We start from the raw sequence: 16230 nt of genomic DNA, 5'->3' as shown, positions 1-16230 counted from the left end.
GCAACTCTGTCCTTCCAGGTGCCCCCTTCTTGTCTATCAGGGGATGCTGTTGGATACTTTCAAAATGCAACCAGATTTAGACTACTGCTTCCTGCTTCTAATGGTGCCACCTTGGTTTCACTCACCAGTGTATTTATTTCTTTTTATTGTCAAATGTTTATTTATTTAAGACAGAAAGGTAGCTCTAATCCATCAGTTCACTTGTCAAATGCCTGCAACAGCCAGGGCTGGGCTAGGCCAAAGCCAGGAGGCAAGGACTTAGTTGAGGTTTCCCTCATGGCTGGAGGGGAACCCAATCACCTGAGCCCTCACCACTGCTTCCCAGGGTCTGCGTTAGCAGGAGGCTGGAGTTGGGAGCCGCAGGCATACACTGAACCCAGACACTGCAACGGGAACGCAGGTGCCCTAACCGCCACCTTAACTGCCAAGCCAAATACCTGCCCCCACTCCTATCTTTCATCAGTCTGGGAGCAAAAGTCTCTTCATCAAGATCACCCATACTTCTGCTTTTGCCCTGGCCCCATGAACAGCCTATTCTTCACAGAGACCCATCGTGACCCTATTGAAACAGAAGTGAGGGTCCAGCAGTCCTGTGCTTCCAACTCACCAGTGGGCCCACTCAGAGCAAGGCCAAAGTCCTTACAAAGCTGACTGGGCCTATGTGACTCCCCTCCCGTGGCCTCTCATGGCCGCTCCTCATTACCCATGCCTCTGCCCTTGCTCACTACACTCCGGCCCTGCTGGCCTCCTGGCTGTCCCTAGACTATGTCAGTCCCCATCTCTGCTCCTTGGCTCCACCGCCGCCCGCCATAATTCTTCCCGTCAGCAAGGCTTGCTCTGGCTCCCCTCTCCCTCCTCCACTCAAATCTCTCCTTAAAGACCACCCCAGCCCCTCTGTTCAGCTCTGCCACCTGCTCCACTCCTTTCCTCGGGCCCCCAACACCCTCGACGATGCCTGACTCCCCTTCTTTCCATAGAACTCACCCCCTTAGAACACCACAGAAAAGCCACGGAGTATTCTCTCTGGCCTTCTTCTAGGTTGTAAACTTTTTTAAAAAAAAGACTGATTTATTTGAAAGGTAGAGTGACACAGATAGACAGTGAGTGAGAGAGGTCTTCCATCCACTGGTTCACTCCCCAGATGGCTACAAGGCAGATCTGGGCCAGCCTGAAGCTGGAGCCAGGAGTTCCATCTGGGTCTCCCACATATGCTGGGGTCCAAGCACTTGGTCTGTTTTTGACTGCCTTCCCGGGCGTGTCAGCAAGAAGCTAGATTGGAAGCAGAGCAGCAAAGACTGGAACCGGCACACTGGTATGGGATACTGGTGTCACAGGCGGTGCTTAACCTGCTGTATCACACTGGTGGCCCATGATGGGGACTTTAAGAGGGTAGATCACGTCTGCTTTTTTCGCCGATTCACCCCAAGTGTTTACAACCACCCCAGACACAAGGTCAGTGCTCAGGAGGCCTCACTGCCTGAGAGACGGGTGATGTGGGGAGGCAGTCAGCACACTCCTGTGCTCACGGTGTGTACGGGGCACCGAGCCCAGGGGGTGAGGAAAACCCACAAACAACAGGGAGGGAAGGCCCAGGCTCTGCCACTTCTCCAGCCCGGCTCCCTCACTCATGACGTCCCAGCCATGCTGGCCACCTGCTAGTTGCCGTGACTTGCCAAGCCCCTTCCCACCCCCATGAACCCTGTTCTCCAGGCCCAGACCACTCCTCCAGGCTGCATTAGCTAATTCCTGCTCTACTTTCAAGTCCCAGTGTCAATGCCATCATTATTGTACCCCAGCACTTGGCACAAAGCAGGTGCCCCATAAAGATAAACGGTTTCAATCTTTAAAACGGCTGTGACCCCGTATTACAAATGAGAAAACTAAAGTCCAGAAAGCTTCAGTTTTTGCCCAGGAGCTCCCAGCTAGTCACAATCTATAGAAACAGTAACTATCTTGATTACATCACCATAGTAGAGTGTGAGAGCAGTGACACTGATGGTTGCAGGGCTAAAGACAAGACTCTCCTGTGGAAAAACTTGTCCTGGGGCAGTGTGTGGGCTGCCCTCAAGGTCAAGCCCTGTTCCCTCCAGAGTCTTTCCTCATGGAGGTCTGGGCTCTTCAGTGCAACTCTTGTGCCAAGCAGGAACACAGTGTACAACACGGCACTCTGCTCACGCACCTTGGCCACTGGGGACCTCCCTACCCAGAACCGAACTCCCCCTCCCCACAGAACACAAGCAGACACGCACAGCTGAGGTGTGACGGTCAGAGCAATTCATGAAGAGATGTCTGACTTCACTCTTCACGGTACACACGACACACGCCATCAAGGACACACACTGAGTTTCTGGGTTTAGCAGAAATGGAAGTGAAATGCACTTTCTGGAGGACGGTTTAGCCACACGTGTCAGCATTTTAACTGCATGTTTCTTGTGACTTTTAGCACTTTATCCTGAGAAAGAATACTACAAATGTGTTCTTGACAGATCTGTTTATACTTGCAAGTTCTGGAAATAACCTAAATATCCATCAGTAGAGAACCGAGTATATAAACAGTGCTGCAATGTACAAGGAATCGTCACTAGTGGTTAAAATGCTGCAACATGGCTAGTACCTGTTACTTTCAAGGGAGAGGACTGAGTCGCTGGGGACAGAAGCGAGAGAAGGAAGATGTGGGGTTTTGGGTATGCTCTTCGGAAAAAAAAAAAAGACAGATTTATTCATTTATTTGAGAGGCAGAGTTACAGACAGAGAGAGAAAAAGACAGAGAGAAAGATCTTTCATCTGCTGGTTCACTCCCCAAGTGGCCGCAACAGTGGGGCTAGGGCAATCTGAAGCCAGGAGCCCGGAGCTGCTTCTGGGTCTCCCAAGTGCTGCAGGGGCCCAAGCATTTGGGACATCTTCCCCTGCTTTCCCAGGCCATAGCAGAGAGCTGGATCAGAAGTAGGACTCAAATGGACTCCCATATGGAATGCTGGCGCCACAGGAAGATACTTAACCTACTATGCCACAACGCCGGCCCTTTGGGGTATGCTTTGAAAATGTATTTATTCATATGAAATGTAGAGGGAGAGAGAAAGGTTTTCCAACTATTGAATCATTCCCCAAATGGCCACAACAGCCGGGGCTGAACCAGGCTGGAGCCAGGAGCCAGGAATTCCACCCAGGTCTCCCATGTGAGTGGCAGGGGCCTAAGTACTTGGGCCATAACGTGCTGTCTCCGGGCTCATTAGCAGGGAACTGGACTGGAAGCAGAGTAGCAAGGACTGAAACTGGCGCTTTCATATGGGAAAGCAGCAGCAGATGATCCAAGTACTTGGACCTAAGCCATTTATGCGAGAGAGAGAAAGAGATCTTCCATTGGCCAATTCTCTCCTCAAATGGCTGCAGCAGAGGGGACTGGGTCAGGTCAAAGCCAGGAGCCAGTAATGCATCTGAGTCTCGCACGCGGGTAGCAGGGGCTCAAACACTTGGGCCATTACCCCCTGCTTTCCCAGGCACACTAGTGGGGAGGTGGATCGGAGGTGAAACAGTCAGGACTCAAACCGGTGCTCTGATCTGGGATGCCAATTTCACATGTGGCAGCTTAAAATGCTGTGCCCATGGGGCCGGCACTGGGGTGCAGCAGGTTAAAGCCCCGGCCTGCAGCACCAGCATCCCATATGGGCACTGGTTCTAGTCCTGGCTACTCCTCTTTTTCTGATCTAGCTCTTTGCTATGGCCTGGGAGAGCAGCAGAAGATGGCTAAAGTCCTTGGGCCCCTGCACCCACATGGGAGACCCAGGAGAAGCTCCTGGCTCCTGGCTTCAGATCGGCACAGCTTGGGCCGTTGCAGCCATCTGGGGAGTGAACCAGCAGATGAAAGACTTCTCTCTCTCTCTCTACCTCTCTCTGTAACTCTGTCTTTCAAATAAATAAAATAAATCTTTAGAAAAAAATGCAGTGCCCTGGAGCTGGTGCTGTGCTGCAGCGGGTAAAGCTACCTACTGTGGTACTGGCATCCCATATGGGCACCAGTCTGAGACCCAGCTGCTCTTCTTCTGATCCAGCTCTCTGCTATGGCCTGGAAAACTATCAGAGGATGACCCAGGTCCTTGGGCCCCTGCACCCACGTGGCTCCTGGCTCTGGATGGGCCAGGCTCTGGATGGGCCAGGCTCTGGATGGGCTCCGGCCGTTGCAGCCATTTGAGGAGTGAACCAGCGGATGAAGCACCTCTCTCTCTCTCTCTCTCTCTCTCTCTCTCTCTCTGTCTCTTTCTGCAACACTGCCTTTCAAATAAATAAATAAATAAATCCTTAGGTGCCGGCACTGTGACATAGCAGGTAAGCCTGTCGCCTTCAGTACCGGCATCCCATATGGGTGCTGGTTCGAGTCCTAGCTGTTCTACTTTTGATCCAGCTCTCTGCTATGGCCTGGGAAAGCAGTAGAAGATGGCCCAAGTCCTTGGGCCCCTGTACCTGCGTGGGAGATCTGGAGGAAGCTCCTGACACCTAGCTTCGGATAAGCACAGCTCCAGCTGTTGCAGTCAACGGGGAAGTGAACTACCAGATGGAAGACCTCTCTCTTTCTCCCTCTGTCTCTCTCTCTCTCTCTGCCTCTCTTTCTGTGTGTAACTCTGAATTTCAAATAAATAAATGTTTAAAAAAATCTTTAAAAAAGAGAGAGAATCCTGAAAAAAAGACACCAACAGTGTTTAATCCCTCATCTGTCCCTCTTGAAAAAAAAAATGCTGTGCCACAATGCCAGTCTCTGCATTTAATTTTTTTTTTTAAGATTTATTTATTTATTTGAAGGGCAGGGTCACAGAGAGGCAGAGGCAGAAAGAGAGATCTTCCACTGCTGGTTCACTCCCCAGATGGCCGCAACAGCTGGAGCTGAGCAGATCTGAAGCCAGGAGCCAGGAGCTTCTTCCGGATCTCCCACATAGGTGCAGGGGCCCAACGACTTGGCCATCCTTCCCAGGACACAGCAGAGAGCTGGATCGGAAATGGAGCAGCTGGGACTCAAACTGGTTCCCATATGGAATACTGACACTGCAGTGCCAGCCCCTATAATAACTTTTTAAAAAAATATTTATTTTATTTGAAAGGCAGAGTTAGACACACAGAGAATCTTCCATCCACTGGTTCACTTCCCAAGTGGCTGCAATGGCTGGGATTCAGCCAAACCAAGGCCAGTAGCCAGGACCTTCTTCCAAGTCTCCCATGTGAGTGCAGGGGCCCAGGGACTTGGGCCATCCTCCATTGCTTTCCCAGGCACATTAGCAGGAATGTGGATCAGAACTGGAGCAGCCAGGACTCAAACTGGCACCCATATGGGATGCCAGCATCGCAGGTGGCAGTTTAATCCACTATGTCACAACGCCAGCCATGTAATTACTTTCATAAAGGGGAAAAAAGACACTACATCTAAAAAGTACAGTTATCGTTTAATTTCATTTTTCTATAAACTTATTAGACCAAAGCCAGGAGGCAGTAGGAATCCAAGTCTCCCACATAGGTGACAGCCACTTAAGCCATCATGGCTGCCTCCCAAGTTCTACGTTAGTCAGTAGCTAGAGTCAGAACTGAACTCAAGGACTCTGATGTGGGATGCAGGCACCTTAACCAAAAATCTAAATGCCTGCTCTCACGCCGCATTTTTCAAAATGAACTATTCCAGGTCTGGTGTTGTGGTGTAGCGGGTTAAGCCTCCGCCTGCGATGCTAGAATTCCATATGGACGCCCAGTTCGAGTCCCAGCTGCTGCACTCACAATCTAGCTCCCTGCTAATGTACCTAGGAAAACAGTGGAGGATGTCCTAACTCCTTGGGACCCTGCACCCACGCGGGAGACTTGGAAGAAGCTCCTGGCTCCTGGCTTTGGCCTGGCCCAGCTCTGGCTGTTGCGGCCATTTGGTGAGTGAACCAGCAAATGGAAGATATCCCTTTCTGTCTCTCCCTCCCTCTCTCCCTGCAACTTTGCCTTTCAAATGAATAAATAATAAATATTAAAAAACAAAACAAAACTATTCCCAGGGCTGGCATTGTGGTGTAGAGGGTTAAACCGCCACCTGCCACACTGGCATCCCACATGAATGAGTCCCAGCTGCTCCAATTCTGATCCAGCTCCCTGCCAATGGCCTGAGAAAACAGCAGAAGATGGCATGAGTATTTTGGCCCCTGCTACTCACATAGGAGACCCGAATGACACTGCTGGCTCCTGGATTCAGCCTAGTCCAGCCCTGGCTGCTGCGGTCTTTTGGGGAGATACCAGCAGACGGAAGATCTCTGTCTCTGTACTTCTTTCAAATAAATAAATAAATCTTAAAAAAAAAAAAATAGGGGCCAGTGCGGTGACTCAGTAGGTTAATCCTCTGCCTGCGGCGCTGGCATCCCATATGGGCGCTAGTTCTAGTCCTGGCTGCTCCTCTCCCAATCCAGCTCTCTGCTGTGGCCTGGGAAAGCAGCAGTAGATGGTCCAAGTCCTTGGGACCCTGCACCTGCGTGGGAGACCCGGAAGATGCTCCTGGCTTCTGGCTACGGATAGGTGCAACTCTGGCCATTGCGGCCAATTGGGGAGTGAACCAGCAGTTGGAAGACCTTTCTCTCTCTCTCTGCCTCTCACTGCTGTAACTCTACCTCTCAAATAAATAAAATCTTTTAAAAAAATAAATGTGATCATGCAGAACAGCATATAGCTTTTTGGGAATTGACCCTTCTCTGAATGACTTCAGCTCAATTTAGGTAATAGTTTTTTTCTGTTTTCTTTTGTTTTAAGATTTACTTATCTATTGAAAGAGTTACAGAGGGACTGAGCCAGGCCAAAGACAGGCGGCAGGAGCTTCCTCTGGGTTTCACACAGGGGTGTGAGGGGCCCAGGCACCTGGGCCATCTTCCTGCCTTTCCCAGGCCATCAGCAGGGACCTGCATCGAAGTGAAGCAGCCGGGACAGGAACATGGCAGGTGGCGGCTTAAGGCACTGCGCCACAGCGCTGGTCCTCATGGTCGCTGATTTATTATGCGCTGCATACATTCCATATATAGATGTTCCATATGCATATGTATATACGTATGTGCGTCTGTATCTGCAACAGATGCCCATCTCTGCTAAGTGCACGCCTCAGCTCCTCTATATTTCCATCTACTCGGGCTTTAGTGGCAGAATCCCAAATGTACCACCAATGTGTCAGCTCAGCAGCCCTTATCCGTAAACGAGAAATCAGCATCTGTTCGATAATGTGAGAATGAAAGGAAGCAACATATATAAACTGCTTACCCAGGTTAGCAGATAAGTTTTCTTATTTTGCCAAGTACACAGTAGGAGAAAGGGATACGATTAAGGCGCTTTGTTGTTGCTATTCCCCTCCGCACCACGAGGCGCGCTGCAGCGCCCAGGCTGTCAGGGTCGGAGTCACGGCGGCGGAAGTCATCTAACCGCGCCACCGCCATCTTGGGACACGGGCCCGCCTCGCCCGGAGGACGTGTCGGCTGCGTGCAGTCGCGTAGGCAAACCTGCTCGCAGCGACGCCCAGCCCTCTGCCTCCTTTCGCTGTCCCTTAAGTTAAACGTCTTTCCCTAGGGCAACCTTAATCTCTTCGGAAAACACACAGGCGGTGTCTTCCGGGAGCCGCTCTGGCTCGGTGACTCCACCTCGCCCCGTGACCCCGGAGGTACACTTCCGGGACACGGAAGTGATCCGAGGCCCCTCCCGCTCCTTCCTTCTCTTTCCGGTAGCGGAGTCCGGCGAAGACGCGCAGGTAAGAGTTCCCGGCCTGGACAATCGAGCTCCATCCTGCGGCTGGTAGGCTCGGCGGGGTTAGAGGCGCTGGGTTGGGGTGTATTTGCGGGGACCGGGCCAGATGGCGGGGGACAGACGCGCTAGCGGCCGGCCCGGAGCCCGCCCCGGCCGGGATCGATTTTGCGCCGTGTGTCGGAAGGCGGCCGGCTGATTTCAGGGAGGAGCTTATGGGGTTAGGGGGTGCGTGTGGATCCAGCCCTTTATGTCTGGGTGCGGTGCCTCTGCCTTACCCACGTTTGAGCATCCTCACAGCGTGGTGAGGGGAGCTGGGCCCCTGCGGATTTTGGAAGCTCTGGTCTGGACTCAGTTTCGTCCCGGGTACCCCATGCCCGCGCCTCTCCTCGAGTCTGTCTCCTTACCTGGTGAATGGGAATCACGGTAGCACCGATCTTGTCGTGGACCCTTGGGAATGAATTCCGTGGGGACGCCGGCACGGGGTCACGCACGCCTTCCGCATCGGGGTGACTTGTCGCCGAGTCAGGCACGTTGCGTGTTGTAGGCACTCAGGGCGAGTCTCTGGGAGGCGGAAACTGAAGGTAGGGACTGCACGTCCCCCGCCACGCGTTAATAACTCGAGAGGCTCGTTCTGGTCTCCAGTGCAGGGCGACGTTGAGGTCAGAGAAATGCCGGTTGGCATCAGCCGGTAGTTAGTCCCATGGCTGTGGTTCACGCATCCTTCATGAAAGCTACTCGGCCCTGTAGGCTTCTCCAAGTGGACCCTTGCGGCACCTTCGCCGTACTCGGGTGGTGCTGGCAATTTCTGGTCTGTGGGTGGAAGCCGCTAACGTTGTCCACCTGAGCTCAGCACTTGGTCTCAGTATTGAGTTTCTGGAATGGATCTTTTTCGATAGCCTTCCTAACAGACATGTTTCTTTGCCTTTTTGGTGCTAGTGAAAATGCAAGGATTTGGCCCTAAACTTTGGTTGTGGGAGGGTGTCGAGATAAGTTCCCCAAGAGGAGCTTTTAGGTTGGTTTTTGGAGGAGCAGGGGAGGCGTAGGAGATGAGGCTTGAGGGCTGTGCCCATGAGGAGCCCTCGGGTGCTGCACTGAGGAGCTGGTGCAGGATTCGGGCAGTGGGCTTTCTCAGGAAGCCTTCAAGACAGCCTCCCTCAGTGCAAGGACAGGCAGTGCCCTTGGCCTCCCTGTGTTTTGTGATCTTTGAGGCTTTGACTCACAACACGGGTTGTGTGTGTATGTGTCCCCCCAGTCTCATAATGCAGACTGATGGAGCCTGACCTTTGAATAGTATCCAGGGATCAGGAGACCCAGAGCCCTCCTGAGCAGGTTCTGCTCTGTGCTTCGCACCTGACTGGCTGTTTCGCCCTGAGCAAATCACCAGACGTTCCTCAGCTTCTTTGTGGGAAACTGAGGCCCAGAGAGAGGCGTAGGCTTGCAGAGTGGTTGTTCAGACTGGAGTTGTGCAGTGACCAGTAAGTGCTTGTGCTGTGTATATTTCGGAGGCCCTTGCCTGCTGTGCTTGGCTTTTTAGCCATCAGTTGACATCCCCTAAGTACAGGGAGAATTGGGGTTTAGTGAGGCAGAGATGAGAGTAGAGCCCAGCCTTGGGTGCAGGGGAGATGGAGACCCAGGAGCAAACTTGGAGTTTGCTTTGACAGCCAGGGAAAGGGGTTTCTGGCAGCTTTTGTCTTACTAATCCTGAAGTTGTCTTCCTGTTCAGCAATGGCACCTCGCAAGGGGAAGGAAAAGAAGGAGGAACAGGTCATCAGCCTTGGGCCGCAGGTGGCTGAGGGGGAGAATGTCTTCGGTGTCTGCCACATCTTCGCGTCCTTCAATGACACCTTCGTCCACGTCACTGATCTTTCTGGCAAGTGAGTACCGGCTGGAGTTACGGGAGGAGGGGTGCTAGGCCCCCAGTTTCTTGGAACTTTCTCATTTCTTCAAGTTGTCCTTGAATACTGGAAGCCTGCCCTGGGTACAGGTTCACATGGCCATTAACAAGGTTTTGTGACTTATCACTCACACTGATTTCATTTCCTCATTCATAAAGCGAATATTGGTGGCTAATTCGTGGGGTAATTTTGATGGTTAAGTGCAGAAATAAATAAAAGTATGGTGTTAATAACAATTGAGCTGTCTTGAGTCTTCCAGCCCTGCTAGGCTGTGAGACCCATGAAAGCAGAGCCTTGCACAGTCTTGTCCGGGTCGGGATTTGTGCTCGCGTTGGCTGTCATCCTCTGCCCACCTGAGCTGTGGTGCTCTTTGCTTGTTAGGACAGCGTAAGCACTCGGTGAGTTCTTGCATGAAAAGAAGTAACTGTGCCTTTGTGTGCAGGGAAACTATCTGCCGAGTGACCGGCGGCATGAAGGTGAAGGCCGACCGAGATGAGTCCTCGCCATACGCTGCCATGTTGGCCGCCCAGGATGTAGCTCAGAGGTGCAAGGAGCTGGGCATCACCGCCCTCCACATCAAGCTCCGGGCCACAGGAGGAAATAGGTAGGTCACAGGGCTGGGGCCAGGCTTCATTCAGCACCAGGGCATCCAGAGGAGCAGTGTGGGCCTTGGTCTTTTCAGTTGGGACCATCAGCGCAAGTGTTTTATTAGCACACTCTCCTACCCCCAAGCACCTCCTGTGTTTATAGGTACATGCTGCATACCAAGTACTCACTGCCCTGTGTGTGGCACCTAGGTGGGTGGGGGGACCCAATTTTAAACACCACAGAACAGGTGTGTGGTTTTCCAATTGTGGCAAATTTTGGTGATGACATAGACCTTAAGCCTAAATGATAAACCAGGAAATGGGAGACTTCCAGCAAGAATACTGCAGGGGAAAGGTCTTGGTGATACCAAACTTGGTCATGAGTGAGGGAGAGGGTGGTGTGAAGTGTGCAACAGAAACTGTTAGTGGCCCACTATTGACCGTGGATCCCTGACCCAGACATTTGTGGAATCTTAGGCAAGAGAACGCCCCATGACTTGACCAAGGTTTTTAAACTTAAACCTTCATTTCCTAGGACAAAGACCCCTGGACCTGGGGCCCAGTCGGCTCTCAGAGCCCTTGCCCGCTCGGGTATGAAAATCGGGCGAATTGGTAAGTGCCCTGTTTTAGTTAATGCTTGGATTTGTTTTGAAACTTTGACCCCCAAAAGCATGTGATGTGCCTGGTGGGTGCAGGGCCTGGTCTGCTGACTGTAAGCAGTGAGATTGGTCTCTCCCGGGCTCTGCCCTGCGCTTCTGCTTTGGGACAGCTCATTTCATTCCGAGTCTGCCGCACACTTTGGTGCCAAGCTTGGAAGGGGAAAGGAATCCTTCCCAGCATGTCCCGGGCGTTGCTGTTGCCATTTGAGTGGCCGTATCTTGCATCGCGGGACTTCTGTATCCCTGGTCTCTGCCTGCGACTAATGCGGCGTGCTAGCTGTGGCGGCCGGAAGTGGCAGGGGACAGGTAGTAGCTGCCACTGACACCCTCCGTCTGTGGTCGCCTGGCCCCATGTAGCGCCCATCCCTGTCTGTAGGTGGCAGCAGTGTGTACTGACCCCTCATCCTAAAGTCCTGACTTCCAAGCTTCTTTTATCGCTTTTAAGCTCTGTCTTCAGGAGAGTGAGCGGGCTGGAGGGCAGAGACCTGGACAGGTCTTCTGACCCTACACACCATCTCAGGGCCTGTTTCACCTTCTGGAAAGCATGTGGGGAACAAATCAGAAAATGGAGGGAGTCACACATGAGGCTGCTTCCCCTTCATCTGTGCTGGACTGGGGTTCTTGTACCAAAGAAGGCAGGATTCAATGCTGTTTGTGCAGCCCACTGGCCTGGAGAGGCCTGGGCTCATCCCCCTCTAGCTCCAGGCACTGATGGCTTCTTTTCATTCCCACAGAGGATGTCACCCCCATCCCCTCCGACAGCACCCGCAGGAAGGGGGGTCGCCGTGGTCGCCGCCTGTGAACAGGACTCCCCAGATTGTTTTCTGTTAATAAATTGCCATCGTGTCAGCCGTCCTGTAGTCTGTGTTCTTCATGTGGCAGCCACCCAGGGGTTTTTGATGGCTTCCTCCTGTCTGGGTTTGACCGGGCCCCAGGTGCCTGTAAAGCAGCAGTCAGTGCATTGCTTTAGAGCGCGGGGAAGAGGGACTGTGGCAGCCCCTGATGAGGACGGAGGCAGCCTGGTCCTGTGAACTGGCTGCCTGAGGAGGTGCTGGCGCTGCCGAGGCATTACCTCACCTCAGTCATCCGGGCCGGACCGAGGCCTTGGAGACCTTGTTTTGAAAGAGGTGATGTTGGTTCTAAAAACGGGCTGATTCTTAAAGAGCCCGAGCAGAGTGGGAGCTGTTGATGAAGTGTGGCCCGAGCAGAAGAGGAGCCTTCCAGACCGGTGCCAAATATACACACGTGTGGGTGGCTGTGCTCCCCCCACACCTTCTGTGCACAATTGTAGCTTGCCCTGCTGCGTTTGCTTTTTCTCTTGGCAGATCTTGGCGCTTGTTCCCCGTCAGTACATAAAGTACCTAAAGATTCAGTCGCCCCACAAATACACACCAAGTCCTATTTTCATTGCAATAAAAAATAAAGTTCTTGCCTTCCGGAAGCTTGGAGCCAACTCCAAGGACTCGGCACCAGATGGTACTGAGTGTTCCTGCAGAGGATTGCCATGGTGCCCTGTGACTGCTGTGGTTAGGAGGTGGGGAGGAGAAGGCGCTGAGGCTAGGAGCTAAAGTTCTAAGGCAGAGGGATGCCAGGAGGGCAGCTCTGATGGTGTGAGCGCATGGGAAGGGCCTGAGCCCAGAGGGGTGCTGTGATAAAGCCTGTGCTCCAGGTACTGCTTAAAAACTGAAGAGGGTGCTGCTGTTAGCTAATTCATATGGGCAACAAAATGAACAGATAGCTGCCTCCAGGCCTGCACAGGGCACACACTGCGTGGGCAGTCACTGGGCAGTTCAGTGGGGCAGCCACCCCAGGCCCTGGTAGTACTCCACTGTTCTGGACATTCTAAGTGAACGGAATCCGCTGCTCTGTGGTCCTGTGTTTGGTTCATTTAGGGGCCACTGCTGCCTTCCCTGAATGTTGATGACTTGCCATTGTTTGGATATACAGGGCCGCACCGTAGCTCTCCCCTGGGAGGAGAAGTGTCCAGCCGTGGCTGCCACCAGTTCTGTGATATTGGACAGATGGACATTTGTTTCTTCTTCGAAGAGAAGGGTCTAATTATTTCAGAGTTGAAATGTGAGTCCATCCTGATAAAATGGTTGTTAATAAGCTAGGAAGAAGGTGCAGGTAATGCTTAGGAAGGAACGTCACAAATTGTAACTAGGAATGTGGCCTGGGCACAGTGACTTGCTTTCCAAAAAGTAGAACATGGAGAGGAAAAGTGGACAGTTTCTTACTGCAGGGAAACTTGGTACACACTGGCTTAACCAAGCGAAGATTGTGTGCCCTTGGCTGGTTGTTGCTAACAGGAGCGCCCCACCTCTGGTGAGCTTCCTACACGTGGCACACCTTCAGCCCGCTGTGAGGACAGCACAAAATGCCAGTACTCCCTAAATTGTCAGAAGCCAGGATGTAAAAAGGGGGGTGGGGTCGCTTAATGGGTTAAGCCACAGCCTGCGATGCCAGCAACTGATGTGGGCTCTAGTTCTAGTCCCGGGTACCCCACTTCAGTCCAGCTCCCTGCTAAAGCACTCGGGAAAGCAGTAGACGACGATGGCCCAAGTGAGAGACGTGGAGGAGGCTCCTGGCTTTGACCTGACCTAGTCATAGCTGTTGGCGGCTGTTTGGAAGAATGGAGGATCTGTCTCTCCCTCTCTAACTCTGCCTTTCAAATATTTTTTTTAAAGAAAGTTATAAGAACCAAAGGAAGTGAAGAAGATGTACTAAGTCTGCTGATCTGACAGCTTACAGTAGTTTACAGGAGACTGGGCAGGGGACACAATGTGTGCAGCTTTTTGTTAAGTCCAGAGTTACTTTGTAGCCAAATTATTCAGGTGAAAAATAGAGGGCTGTTCTCACCTGGATCCAAAGGCAGGACGTTGTACTCAGCCCTTTGAGGGGGATGAGAATTCGAGTTCCACAGCTTACGCTGCCGCCTCGGGCACACGGCCTCCGCTGTGGAGTGCACGCTCCTGTGATGCCGGCTGCCTCCTGGGGCTTCACCAGTGGAGGTGTTTAGCCCAGCACCTGGCACTGAGAAGCCACTGCTGTCCTGATGCCTGCCCAGTTCTGTGCCGAGCAGCCTAGAGGACAGCTGGGACTTTGAATCTTGTCTTGCTGTTGCCTGGTAACCAGGACTGCCATGGACCAGGTTTTTGAAAGCAGTTCCTTTCCGATCCCCCCCCCGCCCTGAGGAGAGCCAGCTTGTGCCGCTGAGCTTGGAACACGGCAGCCTTCAGACTGCCGAGGTGAGCAGGGCAGGACTCAGAGACTGAGAGCCCAGCCTCGGCAGGTGCATCTGAAACTGGTGGCTGGAACCACTACCCCAACTAGGCCCCTAGAGATGGTCCCCACTTCTCTGCACCGTGCCTTTCCCAATTGCCTCTCAGCCGAGTTCCTGCCACAGTCTGCTTCCAGATAGGTCTCCTGTCTTTTCCTCTGACCCTGTGTGTCCCTCTACCACACTGCAACTGTGTGGTGTAATGCCAGTTGTGTCACTCCCCTGCTGTGTAGTCACGGCCCCACCTTCAGAGTCTGCCCTGCATACCTGTCACCTTCCACCTGCCTGTGCTTCCGTCACTCCCAGCTTGGCTCACTTAGCATCTATTGTCCCCCACCCAGCCTCACTGTCCTCTGCTCCTGTGTTCGGATGAGTTCAGTACTGTCGCACAGTTGTCTTCCTGGGTGCTCCTCAGGGTCCCCCTCCACAGAATTCCTGTGGCACCTCCATTCCTGCGTGGCGCCATTGGGCACCCTCTCTTGAGAGGACCTGTCTCCCCCACTGACTGTACGCTCTGGGGAGCACTATGTCTTGTTCAGGGCCTATTGCCCAGTACCCACCCAGGCTGCAAAGTGGGGGCTCAATGAAGACTGATGCACCGTTTTATCTATGGCGCGATCTACACCCTGATTTACATCCTAGGCCCTAGTCTCCAATGCTGAAAGCCAGGTGGCCACATGGCCCAACCACCGGTGTCAAGTTCCACCCCCATCCTAATGGGATTCCCTGCTCCTGCTGCCCTCTGGCAAAGTTTTTTTGTTTTGTTTGTTTTGTTTTGTTTTTGTTTTTTTGACAGGCAGAGTTAGACAGTGAGAGAGAGAAAGGTCTTCCTTCAGTTGGGTCACCCCCCAAATGGCCGTTACGGCCAGTGCTGCGCTGATCCAAAGCCAGGAGCCAGGCGCTTCCTCCTGGTCTCCTATGGGGTGCAGGGCCCAAGGACCCTGGCCATCTTCCACTGCCTTCCTGGGCCACAGCAGAGAGCTGGACTGGAAGAGGAGCAACCAGGACAGGATCCGGCGCCCCAACCAGGACTAAAACCCGGGGTACTGGCGCCGCAGGCAGAGGATTAGCCTAGTGAGCCGTGGCACCAGCCATCCGGGAAAGTTTTAAAAGGACCTGTTGCTGAACACGTGGCCCTCTCTAGCTTCTTCTTCTCTCTCACTCCCCTCTCTCCTCTCTCTCTTACTCTCTTACTGTCCTTTTCCCTCTTCGCCCCTTCCCTCCAGTCTGCTGGGTTTTCCCCAATAAACCCTTTCCCTTAAAAAAAAAAAAAAAAAAAAAAGACCGATGCACCGTTGGATGAAAGGGTTTCAACGTCTGCAGTCTGTCCAGCTAGACAGTTTGAAGGGCCTTTCTAGGTCCTGGATAAATTCAAACACGCGTTCCAGGGCTCCAAACAAGTAAAGAAATCTCCATGGGCTTTGAAGAAAGGAGATAGAAAACAAAGAGGAGGTAAGTAAGCTGCAGGCCAAGAAAGAGGGCAGCCCTGAGAAGGAACTCGGGGGTCAGTGGCCAGCAGCTGAGCCTAGACTCCCGACCCCTTCTGCTACCCCAGGGTGAGGGAGCTGAACTTGACACAGTCAGATGTTTGCAGATTTGTGGGCTACTGCGGACCCAGGTAGGACTGTCCCTGAGTTCTCGGCAGAAGCAAAAGCAGATCCTCTGGAGAAAATCGTAAATAATTGAGGCCTTCGGGTATCCCACAGAGGAGGTACCCCTCATGGGGCACGCCCATACACACGCTCACATGGCACACACACAAGCCTTCCCAGTGAGAGCAGAGACAGTCATCAGGTCCAGTGTGCCCCAAGGCTCCAGATCAGATCAGAATACGGCATAACTGCATGTGAAATGCTTAAAGAAACAGTGGAACAAAAACAGGCAGAACCCAGCAATAATAAGCAGACATACTTGGACCAAAGACAGTTCTCAGACGGGGAAGCATCTGTGGTGGTTGACATGAAGTCGTGGATGGTTTAAGTGCACATCGGAGGCGCTGAAGGAAGAAGGGCTGAGCTGCAAGGTGAGTGTGAGGAAATGGCAGAGGCCCGCAGTGCAGTGCATTCCTGGGTGGC

General features: G+C 52.8%; 2 protein-coding genes across 3 annotated transcripts in view; one reads left to right on the top strand and one right to left on the bottom strand.

Moving 5' to 3' along the window:
- Window positions 1-7393, bottom strand: part of NDST1 (N-deacetylase and N-sulfotransferase 1) — a 92292-nt gene extending 84899 nt beyond the window's left edge. Inside the window, exon 1 of the mRNA XM_051843523.2 lies at window positions 7258-7393. The gene's annotated coding sequence lies outside the window, so the exon portion shown is untranslated. The remainder of the gene's footprint in view (window positions 1-7257) is intronic.
- Window positions 7394-7603: 210 nt separating this feature from the next.
- RPS14 (ribosomal protein S14) lies at window positions 7604-11727 on the top strand. 2 transcript variants are annotated; one of them, XM_002710308.4, is made up of 5 exons: window positions 7604-7738; window positions 9458-9608; window positions 10072-10233; window positions 10752-10828; window positions 11610-11727. In XM_002710308.4, exons 2-5 carry the CDS (start codon window positions 9460-9462, stop codon window positions 11675-11677), a joined length of 456 nt encoding a protein of 151 aa, XP_002710354.1. In that variant the 5' UTR covers window positions 7604-7738; window positions 9458-9459; the 3' UTR covers window positions 11678-11727. The 2 variants fall into 2 exon arrangements, with proteins under 2 accessions (XP_002710354.1, XP_002710355.1); XM_002710309.5 differs by having other exon boundaries at window positions 7643-7782.
- Window positions 11728-16230: the final 4503 nt, after the last annotated feature.

This window comes from Oryctolagus cuniculus, chromosome 6, assembly GCF_964237555.1.
Source record: "Oryctolagus cuniculus chromosome 6, mOryCun1.1, whole genome shotgun sequence".
Classification (NCBI taxonomy): domain Eukaryota; kingdom Metazoa; phylum Chordata; class Mammalia; order Lagomorpha; family Leporidae; genus Oryctolagus; species Oryctolagus cuniculus.
This window is presented reverse-complemented; position numbering and strand designations above follow the sequence as displayed.

Coding starts and splice junctions, on each gene's coding strand:
- RPS14 (XM_002710308.4), top strand. CDS start 9,460: ATGGCACCTCGCAAGGGGAAGGAAAAGAAGGAGGAACAGGTCATCAGC. Junction 9,609..10,071: donor GTCACTGATCTTTCTGGCAA/GTGAGTACCGGC, acceptor CTTTGTGTGCAG/GGAAACTATCTGCCGAGTGA. Junction 10,829..11,609: donor TATGAAAATCGGGCGAATTG/GTAAGTGCCCTG, acceptor TCATTCCCACAG/AGGATGTCACCCCCATCCCC.